A 21308-nucleotide genomic window follows, 5' to 3' on the forward strand; every position below is an offset into this window, starting at 1 on the left:
AGTTCAGAATCTTACACATTGCTTCAAATACAAAAGATTTTTTTTAAACACGCTTCAACAGAATTTTTAAAAGGAAAACGTCTTCAATTTGTATTGCTGAGTAACTAATTAATTACAGAATAAAATAAATTTGGATGCTGGTTTCTTGTATTTTTATTTGACACTATTTCAATTTCAAGAAAAAAACTTTAATGAGATTCCTTTTCAAGAATGTGGCATTGAAGGCAATGGTCTGTCATATATCATGGTTGGATTGGGACAAACTGGAAACGGAGTTGCAGCTACTCGGCTGAAGGTAACACTTATCAACATTTTGGCTGGCTCAATTTATAACCCCGAATGGCCACCATAATAAATTTACCAATCATTAAATGCAGTTACGGTTTCTTACTGATCACATATTGTGTCCTACGAACCATATCAAGAATATAAACGGCTTTAATGGGGAATGAATTTTCTGTTCTATGGTAAGTAAGTATCATATATGGTACTTTTTACGGTAGGTAAGTTTGGCCAACCCGTTAATTCCGTTCAGATTATTCATTGGGAGCTTTATTGTAAATCACTCTGATGTAGCCATGGGTAGTGATTGTTCTTTCCAGGCCTGCTAAAAGAGATAAAAGAATCACTTCAGTTACGTGATAGGGTGCTGACCTCTTGGACAGATAGTTTTTGATAACAGCAAAAATTGCCTGCAGGATAGCAAAAAGTTCCATTTAATTAATAATGGAGTCAGCTTTTCATCGGATATTTAGGCGCTCTCCTTTTTCAGCGACTCGAAAAGGAGTTTTGGAGAAGTGTCTTTTTCAGTCAACTGTATTCCAGTTAATTTTGAAGCAGGAAAAGAACATTTAGAGTGGTTTAGTTGATGGACAAACAGAATAGTGGCATAAAAAGAGAGTAATATTTTGTTCATTCCATTGTTTTCTAGAGAGCGATGTATGCAGGTGTGAGAAAAATTTTCTGTGAGTGAGCAAAAAGCTTTGACAAAATTGATGAACAGAAGAAATTGATGAACTATAGTATTAAGAGTATCATAAAAAAGGAGACGAATCATTTCAATTTATTTCACAGTTAATTGAATTACAAACAATTTCATTTGAAAATTAAGAAAATTTTTTAACAACCTTGTTTGGTCTCAATTTAAATGTCTGGAATCAAAACAAACATCCAATTTAACCAGATTGACTTATGTATGCCTTTTCTCTGACATTCTAAAGCTGAGTTGACTGCCATAAGGGATCGTCGAGACAAAACAGTCCCAGACAAAATAGCCGGATACGAAAGCAGATGAATCTGTTCCAGTAAAACATTCCTCAACAAGTATTGAAGAAAAAAAATAAAACATCAGTTACGAAAAGTTACAAACATAAGCTCTGAATTAGGTTTCCGTCGTCTGTGTTGGTTTAGTTTTGATGAGTTTAATTTAAATTTGCTTCAAAATGCAATTGTTCATTTTTTAAATAAAAGTCAGCCTAATATTAGTTTATGACGTGTTCTATGTTGTTTTTCGTGTGTTGAATCTGTCTTTAATGGGGACAATTTTGTGTGGCATTGTTTTTTCTGCTTTCTGTGGGTTATTTATACTGGGATTGTGTTATATTTTTCCCAAAAAAATGAGCCAACGGAGCCGAAAAGTCATTTTTATTAGGGAAACGTACCAAATATGCAACGCTTTTAAGCCATTCAATTTTTCCTAAAAATTTCTGTAAAGTTTAAGTTTTGAAACACTATTTTGGCGCACAAAATAAGATCATCAACATTCGCTTTAGTAATGGTCCGTTCTATGGCCAAAAGCGTAGTGCATGTTGTCTATTTTAGAGTTTTAAATATACTAAAATAGACAATATGCAGTACCCTTATAGCAATAGACCGGTCCATTACTAACCATTTTCAGGAACAATTGAATGGCTAAGAAGCGTTGTGTATTTGGGGTACATATGTGACCTTGATATGTTGTGTTGTTTTGGTTTCTGTAGCACATGGAAGTTCATCCCAGGTACTGTTACGTGAATCTCCAGACATGGACCAGTTGGTATGATTTCCTGGATACACAAGAATCCCTCTTTTGTTGGGATGCAACAGATAGATGCTCTTATGATGGTTAGTTTACAAAACAATTATTGTAGATTCATACATTTTTAGAATTTAGAACACATTTCCATTTTTTTGTCATCACAGGGCATCTAAAAATCAACTTTTGGGTCTTTCCCATTATAGCCCGCACATGAAATTAAAGCCCCCCATTATGGTATGTTTACCATGATTGGGGTGGGGCAATAGGTTATCTGAGCACGAAGCTGGGGGGGGGGGCTATAATGTGAAAGACACAACTTTCCTAACTTTTTTTTAGATTGATTTCAGTTCATATCTTTTATTTCCAAAACTAAATGAAGGAAACTTAAGCATAACAAAAGTTTTTGGCGACATCAAAGAAGTATTTCTACTTGTTTCTGCCTTTACAATGTACAGCCAATTTAGTTACAGGTCATAGTCTTTAGCAGATATCTCAAAACCAAACGCTCATAAGGGACGACATATTTTTTCGCCAAGGGCTTATATTAGTAGTGGCTAGGTCAATGCTTATATCTAATAATCCCCTCCTACCTTAATTCAATAACAGGCAAGATGACATTCCCAGGTGTATTACAGAAACAGATGCATGTTTGAAGTAATAAAATGTAAAGATTTGTAATGTAAGTAGAAAAAGCATACTAAAAAACTGTAAATTTGGGATGCAAAAAGAACTCAAAACCATACGTTTTATTCAAAAGAAATAAAAGTGCACATGTTTCATTTGGCGCAGTGCTCAATTCAATAAGATGAGATAAGTTGCTTTGGCAGCGGAAGGTTTGGGGTTCCTTCCTCTCTCTCTTCAGTGAACTTGTCAGTGGATTTGTTGTAGAGATTAACAATCTGAGTGACACAAATAAAATGCGAATTAATACGAGAAAAAGCTTGCAAAAACCGATTGGGAGGCTTGAAAAAATGGAAAGAAGAAGCTCATAAACCGCACTCAGAGATCGGTGGATGTGGTGGCTGAGCTTACTAAATCAACAACCAAATTGAATAGCGCTTCAAGGCCATTTCAAGCAGTGAACTTAGAATAGCATGTCAAACAAAATTTAAGTTTCGGTTTAGCAGTTTATCAATTAGCAGATGTACTCCAATAAATGTACCCATTCACCATTGCTATCGACGAACATTGGTATTTTAAAGTATAGGTAAATTGTCCTGTTGTATATCGGTTTGAAAACAGCAATTAAATCGCTATATGCAGAAGATATATCTACCCTTGGTAGTGTTATAAAAAACTCACCACTTCTATTATCGATGTGATCTGTCTGCTAATGTTATTTCCAAAAGATTCGTTTATTCTGTGAATGTATAGACTAAGCATAATTTGTAAAAATATCGATAAATTTTAATACTTTTTTGTTGTCCTTCTTGCTTCGCAGTTTAACGTAGTTGGAGCTTCAATCAATAGTATTTTTGATAACAAAGTTATCTAATAGTTCTGTGGTGAGAGTTTTCATCCTTAGTAACTCTTTTTTGACATCTTTAACACCTCATTATTTATTCCATCGCATCGACTTTATATTTCTAGAAATGGTAATTGTATGTTTTTTATTTGCTTGTTCGGATCCACAAATCTGCAAATTTGTTGATTAGTTGTTTGTAAATCACTGGTTATAACTGCCCTTTCGATTTCTTAAGCAATTTTATCACCAGTAGAGTCTCCTGTTGGTGAAATGTCTCTTAAAACTAATTTTTGTGCGTCACAGGTCTTCCTGTAAAGGCATCTATCAATATTTGGATTAGTTAATTCTGGTAGTTCTATTTTCTTTACAGTTTATATCTTTTAGAAATCTCTATGTTTTGCTTTTGCCTCCTTTTAAATCTTGTTCAGTTACATTTTTTCTATTGATGCAAATTTTTCTAGTGCAAATCACACAGTGCAAATTTTAGAAAATTCATAGACACTATATTTTACTTGTTTACACATTTTTTACAGCTTTATCCAACCCGTTCATTTTCAATTTCTGTGGGGACGCATCTAGCTGTCTTAACTCTCTCATTATTTACAGTAAACATAGAAGAGTTCCTAATTCTTGATTCACCTAGTATTGATAAAGATAGTGGGACTTCTAAACGTTTTTTAGACATTTTTATTTTATTAAATTTGCAACGTTATTTCCATAAACTGGTGTTTTACTTCAAACAACTCTCCACGTTATTAGTGTATCCAGTTTATAAGCATTGGAGCTGGCATTGCGTAGAATAATTTTGATTTAATTTGAAACTATAATAAATATAAAAGTCTTAATTTTTAAAAATAATTTTCATTGTACTTTGTGCTTGAGTTCTATTTCCATCAAAGTTTAACATCTTTTTTCCATGCCTTTGCTTTTGTTACAATTTAGTACTTTTTTGCTTCACTTATTATCTTTTTCTGTACCACAACAGAAAATGTATTCTACGAATTTTTCAAATTGCGAAAAAAAAGTTTTTGGGAGAGAATTTTTCTTTTATATACATTTTCTGAATAATTTTTGAATTGAGAAATATAGCTCTCTAACAGCTGTAATGCAGCCTAAATTTTGCTGAGCCACAGTCTAGGAAAATATAAACAAACTGTTGGCAGTAAATTTTTGAGTATTGACGCTTTTCTTCAAATATATTTTAACCCAAATGTCAGCAGCGTAATGCAAATTTCTTGCTAAAGAATATAAAATGAGGCTTAATTGCTTTTTGGCTTAATTCGCTCCTTTTAAGTCTTGTTTTTGTTTATTTCCAAAAATATTCCAATTGCTCTTTACATTCCGCTCAATCATTTTCCCTTTTTGGAGTATCATCTAGTGATCTATTAAGTCAAAAACAATTAAAAATTACAAGGTCTGATAAAGTGTCTGCCTATATCACATAAGTTTTGAAATATTGTTTCCACAGAATGCTGACATCACTGTCTTAAAAAGAAAAAAAGAACATTTTTTTACAGGTGATGCCGGAAATCCAGTAGTTTTGGTGGATTCGATGAAGAATATCTGTCTGGCTGGAATCCACCTTTATACAAATGACAAGTGTCTGGAGCCCAGTGGTAGGTTGATCGGGACAAATTTAGCATACATACAGGGTTTGTATATCAACCGCAAGCGAACAGCCGACAAGAACGAGAAAGAGAACCTTTATTTGTTGGGGAACCGTCTAGAATGGGTTTAGGATGTGTGGCAGCAGGAGGGAAAATAAAACTGATTTAATGTTGAGAGGGTAACAAACAGGGAAAACAGTGGTGACAAATATGACAGGGAAGTTAAACTGAATCTAATTGAAAAAGGGGATTATTGTCAAGTTAATATAATTTAAATTTACCACTGCAACAATGTTGTCAACAGATTTATTTCCAAGGATTAGATCCGCCGCCACATAGAAAAACCCAGCTGGGTTTCGAAGGGGGAGATTTCAGTTCGACCCAAGTTAATACTTTTGTCTATGTTTGGGTTCCACCAACAGGTTCCCAGACAGAAGACCTCTTCTCTGATTAGATCATCTTTGAGCACACGCCTGAGCATCGTGCGCTTGAAATATATCTTCTGGAAAAATGTTCAACCGGATAAAAATCATGCAGCGTATTTTGAGGTGAGAAAAGGCTGTTCAGAAATTAGTTCTGTTTGGGACAAGCTGATTGGAATTCATTGTTCTATGATCATTGACAGCCCCGTTACTGCCCGGGTCGAGATGTCAGCGCCGTTTCAGTGCATTTTTTTTGTAAAGTGCGCTGAATGTGCTAATATTATGTAAGAAATGAGCTGAATGCGCTGAAATGCACTGAAACGTGCTGATTTTTCAAAATTCTCAGCCCAAAAATACGTAATTTTGCTCTGAAATGCGCTGAAACTTTGTAAAAATGTATTCAAATTTCAGCGCATTTCTTAAAATTATTTAGTGGACTTAAACACTTTTTGACAACGATTCCTCAATTTCGAATCATTTAGTTTTCCTGTTATAACGATTAACTTTTTCTTAAAAAATGCGCTGAAAATCTCTGAAAATATGTAAGAAATGCGCTGAATTTTCAGCGCATTTCTTCCTAAACTGTCTATTAATATAAAATTAAATTAAATAGGCACAACAGAATGAATCTGTAGCGCAGTGGATTGAGTGAAGGCTGCGTCACCGGAGAGCAGGGTTCGCTCCTCAGTGATTGGTATTTTTTGAAAACTCAGTGGTTTACAGCGCGTTTCTTGCAAAGTTTCAGCGCATTTGAGCACATTTTAGCGCATTTTTATGTAAAATTTTTGCGCTGAACTTTTTGAAAAGTCGACGCATTTCAGCGCATTTCTTACATAAATTTTCTCGCCCCGGGTGTCTGGCCTATCCAAGAAATCGGGCCGTTTGATCTGACCGATGCTTAATTTTGGTATGTTCGATTTATTAAAATTATATATTTAACCCATCGTGAAAACGACAGAAGAGTTCAGACCAACACAACATCCTTTTTCCAGTAATTCTCCAATCAAATAGACGCGTAATAGATATAGAACTTTCAAATATGATTGGTCGAGACACAGAATAGCACTATAAGGCAGACCCGATGTGGGCTCCTTTTACAGCCTTAAAGTATAAAGAGCTAGAGCTACTTATTTCTGCGAGCGAAGTAGACTTACCTATTTCTCTAAGACTAACCGACTCTGTAAAACACTGAGAGTAAACTTCTATTATTACGGTGGTTAAGAAGTACAGCACCAGAGTCATTGGTATACACATGGTGTATCTAACGAAAAGGCTGACTACAGTTAGTTCAGTTCTCTCTATACAAAAGAGAAAAGTGCCTTCTCAGTTTCTGATTGGTTGAAGGTGCAGATTCATTATTTCCACTGCTACATCCATCCGGGGTTGAGAGTTTCAAATCCGAATCAGTGAAATGTAGCAGAAATACGTTGCATGTGTCATCCTCCTTGAAAGATAGGATGAAGTGAGTGATGAGTTGTGTCCTCTCTGAAGTGTATTGTGACTTGTGTCGTCGTCTGAAGTCCCTGTCAGTGAAGTAGTGACTAGTGTCGTCAGTGAAGAGGTTTTTCTTGTGAAACCAGTAAGGGTGCCAGTTACAGGGTGTGTTGGCCAGTAACGTCAGTCCTGTTGAGAATATGCCCAACTGCTCTCACTGTCCTGTAGTGAGGATTTTATTCCCAGTTGAAGGATCGCTTGTAGTGCGTAGTCTCTCTCTGGTTTGTACGAGGAGATTTCTATTTATCTCTACCTGGTACAAGGTTTGAACCAGTGGGATTTACCAGCTTACCTTCTGGTGGAAATCCATCTTTTAGCTACTGTGTGAGCTACTTTTTCTAATAAATCTATTAGTGAGATTTAATACCTTCTTTTGTAAGTCCCGACCGGGGAGAAAAAGAAAAGAACTGATCATGATCTTCAGTCTTGTGGAAAAAGAGAAGAATATGTGAAAGATGTATATTCGTTAGAGAGGAGAAAGTTAAGATAATAAAAAGAGAGAAACGAAAAAAGACAAGGAAAGTAGTTTTAAGTGAGTTTTGTGAGACCAATGGGTCTCGTTTTGTGGGTCTGTGAGCCCAAGGTGGTGCTGTAGGGCTGTGGCCTACTTCCAGTATTCGGACTCGAAACTCGGAGCTCGATTGTCTGGATCACAGAAGAAGGCGAGGAATTTCGAATCACGTGCCAGACGAGCAGCAAGGGCACGGGGATACAGATCAGCGTTACAGTGTGGTTGTAACGCAAGAAAGTGATTAAAGAACTCTAGTTCTTCTTGTGAGGGCTGGGGCGATTGTCGAGCTTATCGGCCATCCAGTCCCTGTAGACAACGTTGAAAGTGTGGCCATAGGTACATTTCGTGGCGCCTCCTTCTACACATTGTAGATACTTGATTGGGAAAAGGATGGGGTGATTAGTCTTGGCGTAGAGTGGAGAAAAGATGAAATAATTCTTAATGGGGTCGAAATTACGAAGGGTGCCTTCACAATAGTTGGGATGTATTATGTAGCTGTAGTTCATATAAAATGGTGAGGTCAGCTTTGTGTTAGCATACTGGAGGCTAGAATTCATGTGGTTGATCGGGTTAGTGTACTGTTATTTACCTCCATCTGTATGGGATGTAAAAAAATTGTGAATAAAAGGGGTCGTATTTGGCAAAAATTTTGTAGGGTGCAGTGTCGCCAGTAAAAAAAGTATTAATGTAGTCATTTGTGCGATCAGCGAGTGCAAAAAAGTACTTCAACAGATGAGGCAGGCATTGAAGAGGCAGATCTTTGTCTCGTCCTTCTTGGACATATTCGTTCTCTAAGTGTGCGAGAGAACAGGAACTGGTTGTTGGTTTCAGCGTGTGCTGAGGCGGGGCGGATGTATAGCTGATTCTCTCTGGCACATGTATACCCTGGATGGTATTAATGCCGAGAGGGTTTTGTAAACTCGTGGAATCTGAAATTGGGTCTTTGTGATCTGTGTGGAATGCCGTGTGTTAGTGCAAAAGGGTTAGGTCTCGCGCGAGAGGATGAGGGCTGTGGGCCTCGTGAAGGGCTCGCTATGTGACGAGCAGGCTATTGTGAAGCCTGTATCGTTGAGGAGCGAACTGAACATATTTCATGTGCTGTTGCCCGTGGACACCTCCTAGGTGAGAGGTCAGTGCAAGGGTAGTTATCGGTTGACGTGGGTCGGTCATAGGGGGTCGCTGAGGGAAAGATTGTTGTGGTCTCAGAGGTGGTGAAGTCGCTGTATATGCTGTGTTGGCATCACTGGCGATGGGTAAACCAGCGGCTGTGATCTTGGCCGTGCGCCACGGATCCTACCAGAGTACGCCCAATTGGGGACAACCATCTCTGGTGTGGAGTGACCTGATTGTTCCGCTGTGGCCACTTCATCAGCCCAAGACGGAATGTTTTAGGCTGAATTGTTCATTGGGCTGTGGATACTGCTGTGTGCGCAGTTGAAACGAGTGGAGGTGACTGTGGCACTTGACTGGTTCCCCGGAGAAGTAGCTCTTGTGACGAGCTTTGCAGTCCTCTAGGGACTGAGGGTGAACTCGTATCGCTGTCGATGTACAAGTGATGATCACCTGAACTGGAGGAAAATCAGCCGCGCATAATTTGCAGTGTTCACAGACTGTGGCTGTGAGGAAGATTGCGCCATCGTGAAGAGACGGAATGTTTGCATTTTGCAAACTGGCTCGGGTACTCTGGGTGCCAATACCAACAGAGTGAGGGGTTATGACAGAATGTCATCAACTTCCAGCTTGATGAGGTCGTATGCTGTAGGATCGACATTTTGGAGGATTGGTGAGCCTCCTTCTTGGTGGGTAGAGACTGCAGTGGAGTTACTAAAACAAAAAGAGTGTCAAAGACGAGTGCTTGCGAAGTTAAGGAAAATTTCCTCTGGAATTTCCTGGTAGTCAGGATCTTTATCAAGAGAGTCGCGTGAAAGAGAAATTCCACGTGAGCGTCTACGCTTATTAGGTTGAAAAGTGTGTAGGTTTTAAGATTGAAAATCTGGCTTTGTACGAGAATCAATTGGTGTTTCATAGCATTGATAAATAGAAGCTGGTAGACTGGAGTTATGGCTTTATTTGAATTATTGGAGGGGAGGGGAATTAATGCGTACAGGGGAGGAGAAATACTTATAGAAATTTTCAAATTTTTTTTGAAATAAATTCAATTCATGTTGAGAGTGTGGAGTGCAACTGTCAATTGAGTGTCTACGTCGTTTTTAGGTGAGGGTGGTTTATTTTGTGTAGAGTCAGATTGTAGCATATGGAATATTGATTGTGAAAATACTCCACAAAATCCAGAGATTTTAATTTTAGCCAATGTGATATTCGGTCCTAAAAGTGATTTTAAATTATAGGTGTTAAATGCACCAGAAAATAGGCCGAAAAGGCACTGTAAAAAATAAAAACATTCCAGATTATGGCTATTTCTTTTAGTACGTACTAAGGGTATCCAAAGATTCCTACGAGGGATTCCTTTAAATAGTTGCCGTTAATCAAGTCACACCAATCAAGTCGGTGGAGGTTGAATTCTTTGCCGTTAATAAAAAATTTTTTAATAATTAATCATTATATTCGGTGCGTAATTGTGAGAGTTGTGCTTGTATGTGTGCTTGTTTTGCAAGATCGGCAAAAATTACTGCGCGTGCTACTTCAAATTTTTCAGCTGCGTCATCAACTAATTGATTAAATTTCATCTTATCTACTGATTTAGTCCAGTCGTGTTGAATAAAAATTCCAAGTTGTTGCGCGGTAAAATCAGTGTGGGTGAAGCGGTTTTCAACTTCCTCAGGCGTGAAAGTTTTAAAGGGTTTTCACGTCTTAATTGGATAGGGTATTAGGCGATATGTGTCATCGCCGTCTGCGTTGAGTGAGAATTGTTGATCAAAATTTTCGCATTTACATGGTGCTCTAATGGACCAGGGGAAGGTGTTACGGGTGACTTGGTCTACAAATTGTAATTTGTTTTGATATTATATAGGAATACGTTCGAAACATTGATTCTCTAATAGATAAAGGGGCGATGAAACAACTTTACGTTGAAAGAGTAAAATTACATTCTGACTTTTAAGTGTAGCGAATGTGTGTCGGTGTCCTGTAATTATATAACCAACTAAAGGAAATTTCCGTGTGAGTAAGATGAAAGCGGTTTGTTTTAAATCGCGATATAAGTCGCAGAGTTTCTTTTAAATTTTCAAGATTGTTTGATCCGTTTAGAGCAAGACTTGACTGATCATATAATCGAGATTTGCATCGATTTGGACATTAGGGTGAACAGCGCCAAAGAGGGGTTTTGTGAGACCCTCAAAACGAGAAAGTGCGGATTCATCATAAAGGTGTTTTTGAAAACCAATTGAATACATGTGTGTATTGTGTTTATGGCCAGAATTATTTTCATTATTTTCAAGAGTTTCAATGAAGTATCTTTTTGGAATTTAATCAGGCGTGCATATGATCTTCCAACATCAAAAATACGGCAATTGTTTTCTGGTTCCCAAACACTGTGGCCTTAATAGCGTGCTTTTGAGGGCAGTGACCTTGTTCCAGATCACACTTTATGCGAATTTTGCCATAGTTAATGTGTTCTGAGGCAACATCAAAGGTGAGAGCGATGTTAGTTAATTGAAGTGACTATCCTAGTGTGTGGATGACATGATATTCGTGTTCTGGGTCTTTACCGGGACAGTTAGCCCAGGGATTATCTGTGGCATTGAGAATCCAGTTATGATCTCGTGGGTTATAAACCTTGCTTCCGTTTTGGAAAAAAACGTCTATAACGATCTAAACAAAAACGGCCTTGTTTTTTTTTCTATATTAGCTTGCCAGCGGGGGTCTTCTAATACATCAAATTGTATTGTTTGAGGATGATAATGATTTTTACTGATTAGACCAACGTGTGAAAGTTCTCGACGAGCTTCAATTTCTGTTGGAAAGAAAGGTAGCTCCATATTAACATACCAATTATCGTGATCAAACCGAACACATCTTTTGAGTGCGATTTTGTGAAAAAAGTTTCCCTTATTGCTAAGTTTAGTGATGGCGTGTATGGCGTAAGCGCGTACTTGGAGTGTTCGGATTTGTGAAAAAATTTGTTTTTGTGCGGGGAGGATTTTGAAATCGGCCGACTTAATTTTAAATTCACCAATTTTTATGAGTTTATAATACTGCATATTTGTAATATGCGTTGGTGAATAATCATAGTGCGTGACGACAGGATCTTGTATGCCTGTTTTAGGTGTGAAAATATTGTGTTGGTCAACTTTAATTGGTTATTTTGCGGGAAAAGGGTATGAAAAGAATAAGTTAGGTGATATGAGAATTAAGTTTGTAGTGGACATGTGTAGGAGAGTCCAGAGTGTGGATTTTAGAAGACAAACTAGCCTGCGGCGTTTTTTGTGTATCTATCAAATTTTTAGTGTATTTCTTGTCAAATGAAGGGTGATGGATTTGTTTTAACTCGAACGATAGGCGGTGCTGCGGCCTGTTCAACAATTGTTTCAACAGAGAATATGATTTTTGATTGCTTTAGTAATTCGTGAGCTCTTTGTCTTTGAACTGGTTTTATTTTAAAAGATTTAGAAATTTTTTGTTTAGCATAATTATGCAATTGTTCTCCGTTGTTATGGTCTCCAAAGGGGGCGGGTGGGGGACAATAAGTTTGTGATCTAACTTCAGTGGTAGAGTTAGGTAAGTTCGTGTTGTGTCGGGTTGTTTCCCAATACAGTGATGAGAATGTTGACCAGGATCTGGTGTCGATGAATTTGAGCTTAGAGTGATAATGGGTGCTGTACCCGGAAAACTGAGATGTAGTGAGCTTTGAAATGATGTTGATGAATTGACTATATTAAAAGAGTGGTTCGAGTGTGCTTGTGATAACAAGCGTTCAAAATTAGTTATTTGACCTTGTGGCGGATTAAAAGGATTGTTTGCAATTTGTGGTGCAGTAGGTGAAGAAAATTGAGAACTGATTGGATCGGAATTAAAAGTGTCAGAATATAGGTTAATATCATATGTGGTATCGTGAATATTTGAGACAGTGTGAATTGGTTGTGGCAATTCTGAGCTACTAGTCTTATCTGTGTTTGCAAAATTTATTGGTTAACTGGAAAACCATGGAGTGTTTGAATAATTAAACAATTCAGCTTGTGGTGCTCGTGGAGGAGCTGATATGAGTGTGGGTGGAGGGGTGTCGTATTTGGAAGAAAACCAGAGTTTGGTAATAAAGTTTGTGCGGTTATTTGTTGCTGTTGTTGAGCTTGCGTTTGGTGTATTTGCGTTTGACTTTGATGGGGGTAAATGGGATTACCGATTGCGGGTAAAGTGCGGGGGGGAGGTTAAAGTGTCCAGTAGGACGAGGTCTATCTGCAGATTGGACAGTCAGGATAGTCAGGATTGGATAGTCAGGATCTTTATCAAGAGAGTCGCGTGAAAAAGAAATTCCACGTGAGCGTCTACGCTTATTAGGTTGAAAAGTGTGTAGGTTTTAAGATTGAAAATCTGGCTTTGTACGAGAATCAATTGGTGTTTCATAGCATTGATAAATAGAAGCTGGTAGACTGGAGTTATGGCTTTATTTGAATTATTGGAGGGGAGGGGAATTATTGCGTACAGGGGAGGAGAAATACTTATAGAAATTTTCAAATTTTTTTTGAAATAAATTCAATTCATGTTGAGAGTGTGGAGTGCAACTGTCAATTGAGTGTCTACGTCGTTTTTAGGTGAGGGTGGTTTATTTTGTGTAGAGTCAGATTGTAGCATATGGAATATTGATTGTGAAAATACTCCACAAAATCCAGAGATTTTAATTATAGCCAATGTGATATTCGGTCCTAAAAGTGATTTTAAATTATAGGTTTTTGAATGCACCAGAAAATAGGCCGAAAAGGCACTGTAAAAAATAAAAACATTCCAGATTATGGCTATTTCTTTTAGTACGTACTAAGGGTATCCAAAGATTCCTACGAGGGATTCCTTTAAATAGTTGCCGTTAATCAAGTCACACCAATCAAGTCGGTGGAGGTTGAATTCTTTGCCGTTAATAAAAAATTTTTTAATAATTAATCATTATATTCGGTGCGTAATTGTGAGAGTTGTGCTTGTATGTGTGCTTGTTTTGCAAGATCGGCAAAAATTACTGCGCGTGCTACTTCAAATTTTTCAGCTGCGTCATCAACTAATTGATTAAATTTCATCTTATCTACTGATTTAGTCCAGTCGTGTTGAATAAAAATTCCAAGTTGTTGCGCGGTAAAATCAGTGTGGGTGAAGCGGTTTTCAACTTCCTCAGGCGTGAAAGTTTTAAAGGGTTTTCACGTCTTAATTGGATAGGGTATTAGGCGATATGTGTCATCGCCGTCTGCGTTGAGTGAGAATTGTTGATCAAAATTTTCGCATTTACATGGTGCTCTAATGGACCAGGGGAAGGTGTTACGGGTGACTTGGTCTACAAATTGTAATTTGTTTTGATATTATATAGGAATACGTTCGAAACATTGATTCTCTAATAGATAAAGGGGCGATGAAACAACTTTACGTTGAAAGAGTAAAATTACATTCTGACTTTTAAGTGTAGCGAATGTGTGTCGCTGTCCTGTAATTATATAACCAACTAAAGGAAATTTCCGTGTGAGTAAGATGAAAGCGGTTTGTTTTAAATCGCGATATAAGTCGCAGAGTTTCTTTTAAATTTTCAAGATTGTTTGATCCGTTTAGAGCAAGACTTGACTGATCATATAATCGAGATTTGCATCGATTTGGACATTAGGGTGAACAGCGCCAAAGAGGGGTTTTGTGAGACCCTCAAAACGAGAAAGTGCGGATTCATCATAAAGGTGTTTTTGAAAACCAATTGAATACATGTGTGTATTGTGTTTATGGCCAGAATTATTTTCATTATTTTCAAGAGTTTCAATAAAGTACCTTTTTGGAATTTAATCAGGCGTGCATATGATCTTCCAACATCAAAAATACGGCAATTGTTTTCTGGTTCCCAAACACTGTGGCCTTAATAGCGTGCTTTTGAGGGCAGTGACCTCGTTCCAGATCACACTTTATGCGAATTTTGCCATAGTTAATGTGTTCTGAGGCAACATCAAAGGTGAGAGCGATGTTAGTTAATTGAAGTGACTATCCTAGTGTGTGGATGACATGATATTCGTGTTCTGGGTCTTTACCGGGACAGTTAGCCCAGGGATTATCTGTGGCATTGAGAATCCAGTTATGATCTCGTGGGTTATAAACCTTGCTTCCGTTTTGGAAAAAAACGTCTATAACGATCTAAACAAAAACGGCCTTGTTTTTTTTCTATATTAGCTTGCCAGCGGGGGTCTTCTAATACATCAAATTGTATTGTTTGAGGATGATAATGATTTTTACTGATTAGACCAACGTGTGAAAGTTCTCGACGAGCTTCAATTTCTGTTGGAAAGAAAGGTAGCTCCATATTAACATACCAATTATCGTGATCAAACCGAACACATCTTTTGAGTGCGATTTTGTGAAAAAAGTTTCCCTTATTGCTAAGTTTAGTGATGGCGTGTATGGCGTAAGCGCGTACTTGGAGTGTTCGGTTTTGTGATAAAATTTTCGGTTTTTGTGCGGGGAGGATTTTGAAATCGGCCGACTTAATTTTAAATTCACCAATTTTTATGAGTTTATAATACTGCATATTTGTAATATGCGTTGGTGAACAATCATAGTGCGTGACGACAGGATCTTGTATGCCTGTTTTAGGTGTGAAAATATTGTGTTGGTCAACTTTAATTGGTTATTTTGCGGGAAAAGGGTATGAAAAGAATAAGTTAGGTGATATGAGAATTAAGTTTGTAGTGGACATGTGTAGGAGAGTCCAGATTGTGGATTTTAGAAGACAAACTAGCCTGCGGTGTTTTTTGTGTATCTATCAAATTTTTAGTGTATTTCTTGCCAAATGAAGGGTGATGGATTTGTTTTAACTCGAATGATAGGCGGTGCTGCGGCCTGTTCAACAATTGTTTCAACAGAGAATATGATTTTTGATTGCTTTAGTAATTCGTGAGCTCTTTGTCTTTGAACTGGTTTTATTTTAAAAGATTTAGAAATTTTTTGTTTAGCATAATTATGCAATTGTTCTCCGTTGTTATGGTCTCCAAAGAGGGCGGGTGGGGGACAATAAGTTTGTGATCTAATTTTAGTGGTAGAGTTAGGTAAGTTCGTGTTGTGTCGGGTTGTTTCCCAATACAGTGATGAGAATGTTGACCAGGATCTGGTGTCGATGAATTTGAGCTTAGAGTGATAATGGGTGCTGTACCCGGAAAACTGAGATGTAGTGAGCTTTGAAATGATGTTGATGAATTGACTATATTAAAAGAGTGGTTCGAGTGTGCTTGTGATAACAAGCGTTCAAAATTAGTTATTTGACCTTGTGGCGGATTAAAAGGATTGTTTGCAATTTGTGGTGCAGTAGGTGAAGAAAATTGAGAACTGATAGGATCGGAATTAAAAGTGTCAGAAAATAGGTTAATATCATATGTGGTATCGTAAATATTTGAGACAGTGTGAATTGGTTGTGGCAATTCTGAGCTACTAGTCTTATCTGTGTTTGCAAAATTTATTGGTTAACTGGAAAACCATGGAGTGTTTGAATAATTAAACAATTCAGCTTGTGGTGCTCGTGGAGGAGCTGATATGAGTGTGGGTGGAGGGAGTGTCGTATTTGGAAGAAAACCAGAGTTTGGTAATAAAGTTTGTGCGGTTATTTGTTGCTGTTGTTGAGCTTACGTTTGGTGTATTTGCGTTTGACTTTGATGGGGGTAAATGGGATTACCGATTGCGGGTAAAGTGCGGGGGGGAGGTTAAAGTGTCCTTTTAAAGTGTTTAATTTGATTGGCTGCGCCGTTCCAAAGCGGCAATTTATATATGTGCGTAAATGTTTATTTTGGTTTAAATAATTCTGTACTTCGTTATAAACTTCGATTATCTTTTCACGATTAAGAAATCAATGTGGAAAGGTTCCTTTCTGTAACTTTTCAATATGTGGGTGATCACCTAAGTGGTCAGTATATGTAAACAATCTTGTGTAAGTATTGCTATCCATGTATTAATGTTCGGAAAATAGTGGTTTTCCGTGACTGTTGCATGTGTTTTTTCACAACCAGGGTGTCCTGAAAGATCATGAGAGTGTGCCTTATAAAAAATAACTAGGAGGAAAGAGAGTGGTAGGCAAATTTTTGGTGATGTTGTTTCTTGTATGTAATACAGGAGATTATTGTCGTTAATGCTTAAATTTTGGAAACGTCGATAATAGTGTAGTAATCCTTTTTTTTGCTCGTATAGTGAGTGAAGCGGTTGGGGGGGGATTTTTATACTGTTACAAAAGTAAAAGTTTTCTTAGAAATGGGTCTTGTTGTTGTGTTTTATAGAGAAGTGTATACGGTGTCGGGTTGTTTCCCAATACAGTGATGAGAATGTTGACCAGGATCTGGTGTCGATGAATTTGAGCTTAGAGTGATAATGGGTGCTGTACCCGGAAAACTGAGATGTAGTGAGCTTTGAAATGATGTTGATGAATTGACTATATTAAAAGAGTGGTTCGAGTGTGCTTGTGATAACAAGCGTTCAAAATTAGTTATTTGACCTTGTGGCGGATTAAAAGGATTGTTTGCAATTTGTGGTGCAGTAGGTGAAGAAAATTGAGAACTGATAGGATCGGAATTAAAAGTGTCAGAAAATAGGTTAATATCATATGTGGTATCGTAAATATTTGAGACAGTGTGAATTGGTTGTGGCAATTCTGAGCTACTAGTCTTATCTGTGTTTGCAAAATTTATTGGTTAACTGGAAAACCATGGAGTGTTTGAATAATTAAACAATTCAGCTTGTGGTGCTCGTGGAGGAGCTGATATGAGTGTGGGTGGAGGGAGTGTCGTATTTGGAAGAAAACCAGAGTTTGGTAATAAAGTTTGTGCGGTTATTTGTTGCTGTTGTTGAGCTTACGTTTGGTGTATTTGCGTTTGACTTTGATGGGGGTAAATGGGATTACCGATTGCGGGTAAAGTGCGGGGGGGGAGGTTAAAGTGTCCAGTAGGACGAGGTCTATCTGCAGATTGGACAGTAGTAATGACTGAGTATGGATGTTCCTCGGTTTCTTGTGTTTGTGGTTTTTAGTTGCTCCGCTGTATGAGCAACTAGGCAATTCTGAGACGGGGGGAGCACTTGGGTTAGTGTTGGATTGTTGACTAGAGGACACAATTGTGACAATAATCTTTGGCCCAGAGTGAGGCAATTATCGCAATAATAAACTTTATAGTCAGTAGAGTTGGGGAAAACAATTATTAAGAGATTTAAAGTGGGTACAATTACTCGGGTTGCTGCGCAGGCTGATTCTGGTGAGATGACATTATGGAGACAGATGAGATCTAAAAAATCAGCAGAAAAAACTGTTAATAATTCAGCGATTGTTTAATGTTTTCTTTCAAATGAAAAGATAACATGTGGATATGTAATTTCATTTGGTGGATTGTCGTTGTTTGACAATACTTTGATATTGCTCATCCAATCTTAGGAGTTCTCTAATGTATTTAATATCATAAGTCTGGTGTAGCGTCAAGATTAACAGTGTAAACAATATCTGTTTATAGAATTTCAGAGAGTTTAGGTATTGCTTGTGGTGGGAAGATAGGAAGATGGAAAAGAGCGACGTGTTCGTTTTTAGAATCTCTAATTTAAAAAACCCATTCACAACAAGTGTGTGAATATAGATTATGATCAGGGTTAAAGGAATTATCTTGAAAATGGACCTGTCTAGGTTTAAAAATTTGGATATATCTGAAAGTGTTCGCGTAGGGTGTTCTTTTAAACAATACTTCTAGTCTGTGTTGAGAAGCTATGTGCATACCTGTTTTGTTGAAGAGGATGATTTCAGTACTGTGAGACTGAAAGTTGTGAGTTAAGTGTTGTTGTCGTTGTTGCTTCCATTAGCAGATTTTTGAGAGCTTTCTGTGAGCTGTCAGTGAGGTGAGAAGTTGAAAGTTAGAAAGGATGAAGAACGAAGAACTGTACTGTGAGACAGTTATTTTTTGTTAAGGAGAGAAGTGAAAAGCAGAGATTACTTAGAAAGTGAGAGATTTTCTAAGTTGTGAATTAGAAGAGTGGAGAACAGGAGTTTACTAGTAGATAATTGAATAGTGTTGAGAGAAAGAGAGAGAGAGAAGAGAGGAGAAGCAACTAGGTTTCAAGAGCGGTGGACTGAAAAAGGATTTTAGACGATATGATTTTACCTGACTACGACTTTTTAGTCGGATACAAAAATGTTACCGAATCATATCTTCTTGACAAATAAATGAGATTAGGGAATTGTTCCCTAACCGAACCGTGGGTCGGTTATTAACTTAGTTTTTAGTTAATTTCCTTTTAATCATCTTCGTGGGGCATGGCCTGTAATTCCTTTCTTTTCATTTCCTGATGGAGGTTTTTTCTGGTTCTGTTAGGGTAGCAGGTGAAGAGATAGTCCGTGTGCTTTGTTTACCGGGCTAAGGGGTTTGATTAACTTTCCCAGTGAAAGTAAATATATTACGGGGGAGAGGGGTGAAGGAACTATCCGAATTATTTGTAGCTATTTAGCGTGTTATGCCAAATCGTATTTGACTATTTAAAGCGAGAATAGTGATTTAACGTGTGTTATATTAGTGAAGTGTGATTAGTTTTAAGTGTAGGTTGTTCGTGAAGCCGAAATCTTTGATTGTGGTATAAGGACTCTATAGTCCTTTATTGGTTGTCGTCGAAGGCGACTGTTTCTTGTAGTGTAGTTTTCCGAAGTGTGTTCGGGTATTTCAGACAGGCTACTAGGTAGTTGAGGGGGAAGGTCATCTGTGGATGGTACCTTTAAATTGTCTGGACTGAACAAGACCATCTTCGACTTGGTAAGTGGTAGTTTTCTTGGATAGAGTTTTAAAAGTGAATTATCCGAGAAATATTTCTAATTTGTTCTTGAACGAAGAGTTCTTTGGGGTAATATGGTAATATATTACTTCCATTTGTTTACCAGAGAAACCTTCTAGTTTATACGTAACCAATGTTGGATCCTCTATTATTTTATAGGGTCCAATTTTTGGTGGTTGGATCATTTTTGATACTCCAATTCGTGTGGTTTTGTCTACAAATAAACCATAAGTGTTTAATTTGATTGGCTGCGCCGTTCCAAAGCGGCAATTTATATATGTGCGTAAATGTTTATTTTGGTTTAAATAATTCTGTACTTCGTTATAAACTTCGATTATCTTTTCACGATTAAGAAATCAATGTGGAAAGGTTCCTTTCTGTAACTTTTCAATATGTGGGTGATCACCTAAGTGGTCAGTATATGTAAACAATCTTGTGTAAGTATTGCTATCCATGTATTAATGTTCGGAAAATAGTGGTTTTCCGTGATTGTTGCATGTGTTTTTTCACAACCAGGGTGTCCTGAAAGATCATGAGAGTGTGCCTTATAAAAAATAACTAGGAGGAGAGAGAGTGGTAGGCAAATTTTTGGTGATGTTGTTTCTTGTATGTAATACAGGAGATTATTGTCGTTAATGCTTAAATTTTGGAAACGTCGATAATAGTGTAGTAATCCTTTTTTTTGCTCGTATAGTGAGTGAAGCGGTTGGGGGGGGATTTTTATACTGTTACAAAAGTAAAAGTTTTCTTAGAAATGGGTCTTGTTGTTGTGTTTTATAGAGAAGTGTATCGGTTACTTCAGTTTGTTATTCGTAAAAGTAGTTATAGAGGGTGTGTGACTTTGGTATAAAGTCGTCCATTGCTGGGAGTGAAAATTTTATACTATTTATTATTGCAGCGTAATTTGCGTCGTGGTTGGATTGTATGAAAGGTTCTGTTTTGTTTGTGTTTAGTGTGACATCTGTGTGTTGTATGATAGGATAATTTTATGGGAACGAGTAGTTGTTTATAAATTGATGTAGTTTTTGTTGGTGCATGTTCTCCAAGGGCTGTGCTTTGGTTAAATTCATAGTGTGAGACTGGGAGATAAAGATCATTTTCTAGTTGTTCTTTGAAATAATTATCCTTAATCTGTAAGTAGATTGGAAGGTGGGGTGATTCTACATGAGTGTCTGTAGATACTGAATTAATATGTTCTTTTGATACAGCTTAGTGACACTGTGTAGGTTGTGTATTTTGGTTGTGCGTCATAAAGAATTTGATTGAATATGGTATTTCGACTGTGCAAAGACGGTGTTCGTCTTGTGTTGTTGTCGTCAGTGAACGACTTAGTAGACCTGGAATTGAAAGATTTTTTTCCCTCCGTCCAAACTATGTGTAAGTTTGGAAAATTTTTTGTATTAATTGAAATTTGTAAAGACTGTGATTTGGTTCATTCTTTTGTGTGAATAAGAAGCAATTTAGTTTATGGTCAGTGTATAATATTTTTTGGTGTTTAGATCCTTGAATAAGGCATTCATGTTCTGAAAGTGCAGATTTGATGGCCGAGCATTCGCGAAGAATGGTGGATAATCTAAGTTCTGTGGTGGAAAATAGGCAAGAGTTTGCTGACACTAGCTCCAATTTTCCAAATTGATTTTTTGGAGAAGTGCTGCTCCAATGCCATAGTTAGAGGCATCGCACAGAATATAGAAGGGATTAGGGATTGCCGGGCAGAGTGTTCCGTCCGTAAGTTCTCTTTTGGACTCTATCAAATGTTTGTTGTAATTCAGGAGTCCATTTAAAATCTGTTGTATCTCTGAGTTGGAAAAAGAAGGTCGAAGAATATATATATATATATATATATATATATATATATATATATATATATTAAATTAAAGGTGAG

The 21308-nt window shown here is 37.3% G+C and overlaps 1 protein-coding gene across 1 annotated transcript; it reads left to right on the forward strand.

Moving 5' to 3' along the window:
• Positions 1 to 223: 223 nt before the first annotated feature.
• On the forward strand, positions 224 to 5228 carry LOC142345546 (uncharacterized). Its single transcript, XM_075397631.1, has 3 exons — positions 224 to 295; positions 1980 to 2103; positions 5000 to 5228. The coding sequence occupies exons 1-3, from the start codon at positions 245 to 247 to the stop codon at positions 5218 to 5220; spliced, it is 396 nt and encodes a 131-aa protein (XP_075253746.1). The 5' UTR covers positions 224 to 244; the 3' UTR covers positions 5221 to 5228.
• The last annotated feature ends 16080 nt before the right edge of the window (positions 5229 to 21308 follow it).

Source organism: Convolutriloba macropyga, chromosome 9, assembly GCF_964194025.1.
Source record: "Convolutriloba macropyga chromosome 9, txConMacr16.3, whole genome shotgun sequence".
In the NCBI taxonomy this organism is placed as follows: Eukaryota; Metazoa; Xenacoelomorpha; order Acoela; family Convolutidae; genus Convolutriloba; species Convolutriloba macropyga.

Excerpts from the sequence above, each read along its gene's own strand:
- LOC142345546 (XM_075397631.1), top strand. The coding sequence starts at position 245 with ATGGTTGGATTGGGACAAACTGGAAACGGAGTTGCAGCTACTCGGCTG. Across the intron at positions 296-1,979 it reads TTGCAGCTACTCGGCTGAAG|CACATGGAAGTTCATCCCAG; the intron begins GTAACACTTATC and ends TGGTTTCTGTAG. Across the intron at positions 2,104-4,999 it reads AGATAGATGCTCTTATGATG|GTGATGCCGGAAATCCAGTA; the intron begins GTTAGTTTACAA and ends ATTTTTTTACAG.